Below are 8,686 nucleotides of genomic sequence, written 5' to 3'. Positions count from 1 at the left end.
GCCACCTCATTTATGAGAGTTTTCCTGATGCTTCCAGATGTTAATCTTTCCTTCCCTAGAGCCCACTTTATATTCATTTTGCATGTATTGCATATTTATTTATTTGTGTAAGAAGTAAGCTCCCGGAGGACTTGTGCTGTTTTCATTGCTCTCTGTATTTCCACTTCCTGGCATGCAGTAGATCCTTAATTAATGCTTATTGAATCCGACTGAACCATTCTTTCCCCATCTCTTTAGGAAGGGGAAGAGCAGATGTCTTGAGTCATTTACCCCCAGCTCTCAGTGTCAACAGGACTCATTACTGTCAATAATAAGTTACTAAGCACGATAGTACACTGGGCATGTTCAGAGCTCAGAGTGAGACCTTACCCTGATCCCAGAGTGGGGAAATCAGACTGAGGTGTTAGGGAGGGAGGCAAAGAGAGGGGGGTACAGAGGCAGAGATAGAGGAGAGGAAAGAGGGCAGGAAAAAGATAGAGGGTGGGAAAGCTAGAAACGTACCCTAGGAGGGGCAATTCCCAAGTTCTCCCTCTTAGGCAAAGGTTTCTTCTGAATCCTAGATCCTTTATCAGAAAAGGGGAGGGCTTCTGATACCTGCATTGGGATACCTGGATACAGTGGATTATTAACTCAGTTCAGTGCCATTGGTTCCTGACCAAGTCAGGCCAGATTTAATACCAGTAGGAATGACACCACTAATTTATTTCCCTCTTAATAAAGGACTGGTATGTAAGCTTCCCTGAGTTTCTCCTCTGCTCTCTTTACTTGGTCCCTTACTTGGCACTGAGATGGTGGAGCCTGGGCTAAGGGGAGTTCTGCTCTTGGTGGTCCTCTTGCATTTGGTGAGTTCTTGGTTTCTTTGTCTCCCTCCATGTTACTCAAGATGTGTTAGAGCTCCTTAAAAGGAGAGAAGGGAGAGTAAGAGGCTTAGGGTTAAAATGTGTAATCAAAGGGGTATTCAGGCAGGGGGACTGCCTGGTTTTTGACTTGGGACTTTAGGCTATAGATTTAGAGCTAGAAGTGGTTGAGGAGATCAATAAAAACTCAGCCTTCTCATTTTGCAAACGAGGAAACTTGAGGTGGAGAGAGGTAATGTAACTGAAACAAGGAGTAAATGGAAGAGGCAGAATTTGGACCTAGGTTTTTTGACTTGACCCAGTACTCTATCCTCCCTGCTAGTCTTGCCCCTTTATTTAACCGAATTCAAGGCATCAGAAGGCTGGAAATTCTCAGCCCAGTTTTCTGGAGGATATAGCCTGTTCAAGGCAGACAATTCCCATCTGATATGGAAATACCCTTGCATTGGGAGGAGAAGCTGTTGGTTCTAAGGTTTTCAAGACACTTATCTTTTCATAATTTTGGTGAAACTCACAGGTTCAAACAGAACCAGGAAGACTGGAAAATTGTCCAGGAAATTTGGAGAGGGAGGAGAGGCAGCAGGGGAATGTGTTAGTCCTGAGATTCATCATCAACCCCTTGGCACTGACACTATCTGTGCCATTGGTTCTCCCCTGGTCTAAGACTTAGTTCCTAGAGTCACTTTGCTGAGGTGGAGGGATGAGGCCTGCCATAAATCAAAGAGAGAGAACATCCCCAAAGAGGGCAAAAGTAAGGGGATCCAGAGCTTTAGGCTTGGGAACAAGATTAGAACGTTTGTGCCTGCCTTTGTGATGAGGACTGGGCAGTAGCTTCAGATTGCTAGGAGATGTGGGTGCAGGAGGAGACTTCTAACAGGTCCCTTCCTCAGGTCCATGCAGAAAACTACACTCCTGATCGCAGAGCTGGCATGTGTGCCTTCTATGACGAGTGTGGCGAAAACCCTGAATTATCCGGCAGCCTCATCCCGCTGGCCAATGTGTCTTGCTTATCCAATACTCCGGCTCGCAAACTCAGTGGGAGTCATTTGGAGCTCTTGAATCAGATTTGCCCCCGGCTGTACCAAGGCCCTGATTCTACTTATGCCTGCTGCTCTGCCAAACAGTTGGTTGCTCTGCAGAACAGTATGGTGGTGACGAAGGCCCTTCTCAATCGCTGCCCAACCTGTTCCGAGAACTTCGCCAGCTTGCACTGCCAGAACACCTGTAGCCCCAACCAGAGTGTTTTCATCAATGTGACCCGCATCTCTGCCGTTCCAGGGACTAACCTCTCCAAGGTGGTGGCCTATGACGTTTTCTACACACAGAATTTTGCAGAGAAGGCTTACAATTCCTGCAGCAAGGTGCAAATCCCTTCTTCTGGCAGCTTGGCAATAGGTACCATGTGTGGGGTCTATGGCTCTGATCTCTGTAATGCCCAGCGTTGGCTCGATTACCAGGGTAACACAGGAAATGGATTTGCTCCAGTGGAACTTGGCTTTCATCTCTTGCAGCCTGGCCAAGTCCCAGGGGATGGGATGGAGGCCCTGGAAGCAGAAATATGGAACTGCAACGAGACTCGGGGTAATGATTCAGAGGCGTGCTCTTGCCAGGACTGTGCCTTGTCCTGTCCTGCCATTCCCCACCCGCCCAAGCTGGATTCAACCTTCCGCATAGGAAGAATGCATGGTGGGCTGGTTCTGGTGATCATCCTCTCTGCTGTCTTTGTCTCATTCTTCATTTTTCTTGTGGTTCGTCCCTGCTTCAAAAAAAAGGACAGAATGCCCAAGAAGGACACAGGTTGCTCTCACTGGGTTAGCCACTTTGCCCACGTCATTCTTGGCAACCTGTTCCAGAGATGGGGGATATGGGTGGCCTCATGGCCAAAGATGGTTTTGTGTCTCTCCTTAGCACTTGTAGTGGGGCTGGCAAGTGGTATGGTCTTCCTGGAGCTGACCACAGATCCAGTGGAGCTGTGGTCAAATCCCAATAGCCAGGCCAGGAGGGAGAAGGAATTCCATGACCATTATTTTGGGCCTTTCTTCCGCACCAACCAAGTGATCTTGACAGCTGCTAACCAGTCTAGTTACACCTATGATTCCCTGCTTCTGGGACCCAAGACATTCAATGGCATTTTGAATGAGACTTTGCTCCTTAAGCTGCTAGAGCTGCAAGAAGAGCTGAGGCGCATGGAGGTCTGGTCAGAGGAAGAGCAACGTAACATCTCCCTAAAGGACTTCTGCTATGCACCTCTCAACCCCCAAAATCCCAGCCTGGAGGACTGCTGCATCAACAGTTTCTTGCAGTACTTCCAAAGCAACCGCACCAGCTTCCTGCTCACTGCCAACCAGACCCTGGCAGGGCGCACAGCTGAGGTGAACTGGAGAGACCACTTTCTCTACTGTGTCAAGTGAGATCCTCTGGGGTTGGGGGCAAGGGAGGGAGGGCCAACAAGGAGAACTAGGACTCAGAAAGCTCTACTGATCTGCTCACTGCCACCCACTTTAGTCCAAAGTGAGGCTCCTTTCTCAGAAATACTAGCACATGTGATAACAGTGATTAACAACAGTTGGTTGTTCTATTGGGCTTTAGAAATTGCAAAGCACTTGACAGATATTCTCTCAATTAAGGCTCACAATAACCCAGTGAGGGAGGTCCTACAAGTCCCTCTTCCTTTTTTACAAATGGAGAAGTTGAGAGGGATCAGAATGACTGACCCACAGTAATGTCAAATAGTTCCAGAGACAGGATTTGAACCCAGGGCTTCCTGACTTCAAGTCCAGCACTTTATCAATGAATAGAAAAATAATTTATTAATGCTGATTATGTGCCATGCAAAATTCTGGGGATACAGTGACAAAAATGAGATAGTCTCTGCCCTCAAAGAGCTTCCCTTGTAACATGGGGGAGATAGTATATGTAAGAGAAAGTGATGATCAGTTCATAAGAGAGGGATGTTTCAGTTCATAAAGTCAGAGAGATGGCGAGTGGAGCAATATGGGAATGGATTGATTGATATACCATATCCTAGAGGAGCATGTTTTGATTTTGATTCCAGAGCTGGCAGGGGGAGCAGGAAGGTTTTACAAGCAGCATCGGGGTAGGATGGCATATAAAGTGAAGCATACCCAAGATCAGCTAGATGGAGTGGGCCATGGGAGGTACCCACCAAACAGGACAATGAGAACCCTAGGATGGGAATGCCAGAGCTTTACCAGAGGGTTCAGTTTTCCAGGGCATGGTCTCTGGTCCCAGCAACAGTGCTGAGGAGGAGACAGCCAGTACTACATGATATTGTCAAAGCACCACCAAGAAGGCTGGCCTTTGAAAACAGCAACCTCATAGAATATCTGAGCTGGAAGGGACCTGAGAGGTCATCTAGTCCAACTCTTTCATTTTACGGATGAGGAAATTGCAGTTCAGAGAGAGGGGAAGCAACTTCTTGTCCAAGGTCTCTCAAAAATCAAGGAAGACAATCAGTGATCTTTTTTGTTTATGTGTGTCCAGATCTGTAATTTCAATGGTGTATGGAATTCTTGGCGAGGAAAACCCCTCTCTGCTCATGCATATCAATAGCTATAACCTTAGCACATTTCCTAGGATTACTGAGAAGTGACTAGGCCTGGCCAGAATTCTGAGGCCAGCTCTCAATCAATCAACAGACAACTGCTAAGCACCTCCTATGTGCCAGGCACCATGCCAAGCTGCTTTTCTAACTGTCTTCTTCAGTGCTTTTTACCTCAGGCTGTACTTTTAACCCTCTGCTCACTCTATTTCTCTGGAATCTTCCTTCACCTTTTCTTTACTGTTCAGAAACACCGAAAAGGACATATGGAATTGAAAAGCAAAACTATTTTTCGAAAAAAAATTCTAATGATCCTCTTTTTTCACACTCTGGCAAAGAAATCTTTCAAAGTTCATGGCTTGAAAAGTTCACACTCTGACCTGGCTGCCAACACAACTGGAGGCTCTAACCTTGGGAGCCTCCTGATGCCAAAGATAAGACTTTTCTTTGCTCTTTGGTAGGCAGGGCCTCCCTACTCTATTTTCCCTGACCTGATTCAGGCTCATGTTGCTTCCTTGCCTGCAGGAGAAGGCCAGGGAACAGTGCAAATGAGAACATGTGGCGTCTTGGTAGGTTGTTTCCTAATCTATTAGGGCAGCCTATCTTGGATGCTTCAAGACTTCCCAGTACCTAGGCCACTCTTGTTAGCCATCTTCACAGAGGCTAGGTCTAGCAGACAGAAACCTGAGCCCTGGAAAAATACATCCCAGACCTCTGGGAGTCTTTATATTACGGCCCCATAAAGATGGAGCTAAAGCCTACAGAGGGGCAGAAGCCAGAAAACTTCTGCCCCAGAGCTTTGTTCTTACTACCTCATTAACTCCTTCTGGCTCACACTCACCCTTTAGACTTGGCTGTGTACTACCCTGATGTCTATACCTCTTGATCACTGAAAGATGATGAGGGGAATTTTGGAAAATTACAGCCCAAATCTCTAGGCTTGGCAACTCTGCTCCCTTAGCCCAAGATGGGCCTGATTCCACAGGAGTTTTTCCCCCTCATTTATCTATTTGGTTTCCTATACACCACTTTTTACTAACTTAACCCCTTCAGGATAAACTAACTTGGGGAACACTGAGGTCCATAAGGACCCCTAAGAAGATAGCTCCTTTCCTTTAAGGAGGCTCAGGCAATAGCCATGCTTCTCCTGGAACCTTGATCACATTCAGACTCTGATTTTTTTGGAACTTATTGGCATCTGTTCTAAAGCATTCTAAAGAACTTATCTCTCAAACCCCTACAGCAAGAGGTTCAGTAAAGTGTTGGGTGTGGAGTCAGGAAGATCTCAAATTCAACTTCAGATGTTTACTAGCTGTGTGACGGTAGGCAAGCTGCTTCACCTCAGTTTAGTCAGCTGTAAAATGGGGATAATAAAAACGTTTACATCACAAGGTTGTTGTAAGGATCAAATAAGGTACTCTAAAGTGAGATATTTGTAAAGTGTTTTCACACCATACTTGTCACAAAGTAGCTGCTATATAAAAACTTTTTCCTTTTATTGTCTTTTCGCTTCCATCTCCACACATATTTTGGAGCTTCAAAATGAGAGCAGAAAAATTCTTAGGATTAAGTGCTGAAGGAGAAGGGTAGGAATGAGAAGGCACTCTTTGAGCGGCTGTTTTTGCCCAAGTCCTCCAAGGAGTGCCTCCTTCCTCCTGAAGAGGAGAAAAGAGGTAGAAGGAGATGCCCTCAAATTAAAATGACCCTGGTCCTAGTCTTGCCTCTGCCACTTTGAGCCATGTGATCTTGGGTAACTTATTGAAATTTGGGCCTCAACTAGCTTGTTTTCAAATTCAATGAGTCTATCAACAAGCATTTAAGTCTTCTTATGAGCCAGGCACTGTGATAGACACCAGGACAAAAGTAAAGTCTCAGTCCTACAAGAGCTTCCATTTCAACTGGGGAAAACAACCTGGACATATTGTGAAATGTACACACTATATATGCAAAATAAACACATAAAGATAAGGCAATGGGGGAGGGACGGGAGAAGGGGACTAACATCTGGGGAAGATCAAAAAATCCTTACCTAGAAGGTGGAGTTCAACCTGAGCTTTGAAGCAAACTGGGGATTTTAAAAGATAGAAGGGAGGAGGGAGTCCATTCCAGGTATGGGGAAGTAGTCTATGCAAAAATGAGAGGGGTAGTCTCAATAATCTTGCAGATCCCTCTCTACTCCAAAAATTCTCAGATTCTATGAGACAGTGTGGGAGTGGTAGCTGGAGAGGTGGGAGTAGGGGTGGGCTGGCCTGAAAGATGGAATGGCAGGTGGGCACCTGTGGAACTGCAGTAGAGTGGAAGGAAGGGGTTGGGAAGTTAGATGGCGGTGTCAGATGTTGGTTGCCAGTCCCTAAGTTCTCTTTCTTTCCCTCCTTTTAGTTCCCCCCTCTCATTCAAGGATGGCACAACCCTGGCTCTGAGTTGCATGGCTGATTATGGGGCTCCTGTCTTTCCCTTTCTTGCAGTGGGAGGTTACACAGGTAAAAGCGACAAGCCATCTCACTGACCAGAGAAGGGGAAATGAGTGAGGTACTCAAGACATAGTTAAGATAGGAAGAGCATTTTAGGGTGATCAGTAAAGGGGAACTTGAAGTAAGAAGTGTGTAAAATTTCTTAGTAAAAGCCGAGAAGTGGTCCAGTTTTCCCTATAGGAATTGAATGATAAGGTTATGGGGAGATGTCCTAGTCATCTTCTAGTATGTGAGAGCTAGATTAGTATTGTTCTATTTGGCCCCACAAGGCAGAACCAGGAACAAAAGGGGAACATGAGAAAGAGGCAAATTGAGGCTTGATGTCAGGAAAAATTTCCTATCAACTAGAGGTTTCCCAAAAGGGAACGGACTGCCTTAAGAGATAATGGATTCCCTCTTACCTGAGATCTTCAGACAGAACTGGACAATGACTTATTGGATGTGTCAGAGTGGGAATTTCTTTTTGGATATGGGTTGTATTAGAACAGGGGTGGGGAACCTGCAACCTCGAGGCCACAGGTGGCCTTCTAGGTCCTTGGGTACAGCCTTTAGACTGGGTCTAAGTTTTACACAACAAATACTTTTATTAAGGATTATTCATATATCCTTTTATTATTATTAATTAAAAATAATAATACATTAAGGATTATTAATAAATCAAAAATTAATTTATTATTTATTGGATTCAGTCAAAGGGCCGCACTTGAGGACCTACAGTGCCACATGAGACCTCAAGGCCACAGATTCCCCACCCCTGTATTCTATGGTCACTGAAGCCCCTTCTAGCTGTATAATTCTGTAATTTTGTGACCTTGCCATCAATCATATTGAGATGGGGGAGAAGAAGCTATGGCCTGAAATCATCTGAGTTCCACCTCTCACTGATGCCTTCTCTGACACATGCAGATGACCCTCTCTTTGTGCCTGGGCCTGGAGAATGCTAGACAAAACCTTCTTTAGATTCAGTAGGGTAAGGTGAGGGGTCTAGAACCATGGGAGGAGATGGGATGGCTTTGATGAGATAGGTTTCATAAGCTGGAGGTGAGGGATGGGGAATGAGAGATAATGAGTCAGAGCTTTTGACAGACTAAGCTCCCCAATGGAGGAAGAAAGCTTGTGGAAGTTGAGGAAAGAGGGGCAAGGGCTCCCACGATTCCACCTTCTCTTTTTCATAGGGCAGGATTATTCTGATGCTGAGGCTCTTCTCTTGACTTTCTCCCTGAACAACTACCCTGCTGGGGATCCTCGCCTGGCACAAATTCGGCTCTGGGAGAACCAGTTTCTGGAGGTGATGAAGGACTTCCAGAACCGCACAAAAGGCATCTTTGAAGTCGCTTTCATGGCAGAGGTATAGGACACAAATCAGGTGGCTTCTCTCCACTCCTTCTGAGTATATTATCCTCCTAACCTCTTCTTCCTCATAATTCCCAACCCTTTCTGTTCCTTCCTCAATGCCACCAAACTTGTCCACCTGCAGCGTTCTCTGGAAGATGAGATAAGCCGCACCACAGTGGAGGATGTGCCTGTCTTTGCAAGCAGCTACTTCATTGTCTTCTTGTACATTTCCCTGGCCTTGGGTAGATACTCCAGCTGTTCCCGTATATTGGTGAGGAGCCGGTAGGGAGGAGGGAGGGGGCTTTGGAGTTGTCTGGGGACTGGTGGATCTTCCTTTTCTCTTCTGGAAGGAGGGAGCATGCAAGCTCACCTTGAATTCACTTAGGCTTAGGAATGGAGGGAAGGAAGAAGTGGGAGGGAGGCAGGCAGTTCTGTTCCCTTGGGTCTTGCTTGCTACCTTC

General features: G+C 46.0%; 1 protein-coding gene across 1 annotated transcript in view; it reads left to right on the top strand.

The window, feature by feature from the left end:
* Positions 1 to 723: 723 nt before the first annotated feature.
* NPC1L1 (NPC1 like intracellular cholesterol transporter 1) overlaps positions 724 to 8,686 on the top strand; it is a 39,508-nt gene continuing 31,545 nt past the window's right edge. The window contains exons 1-5 of the mRNA XM_072633751.1: positions 724 to 842; positions 1,748 to 3,264; positions 6,799 to 6,899; positions 8,066 to 8,238; positions 8,368 to 8,496. Coding sequence (XP_072489852.1) covers positions 789 to 842; positions 1,748 to 3,264; positions 6,799 to 6,899; positions 8,066 to 8,238; positions 8,368 to 8,496 — 1,974 coding nt within the window. The 5' untranslated portion in view covers positions 724 to 788. The remainder of the gene's footprint in view (positions 843 to 1,747; positions 3,265 to 6,798; positions 6,900 to 8,065; positions 8,239 to 8,367; positions 8,497 to 8,686) is intronic.

This window comes from Notamacropus eugenii, chromosome 1 (genome assembly GCF_028372415.1).
Source record: "Notamacropus eugenii isolate mMacEug1 chromosome 1, mMacEug1.pri_v2, whole genome shotgun sequence".
Classification (NCBI taxonomy): domain Eukaryota; kingdom Metazoa; phylum Chordata; class Mammalia; order Diprotodontia; family Macropodidae; genus Notamacropus; species Notamacropus eugenii.
The sequence above is the reverse complement of the archived record's forward strand: the minus strand, read 5'-3'. Positions and strand labels throughout refer to the sequence as shown.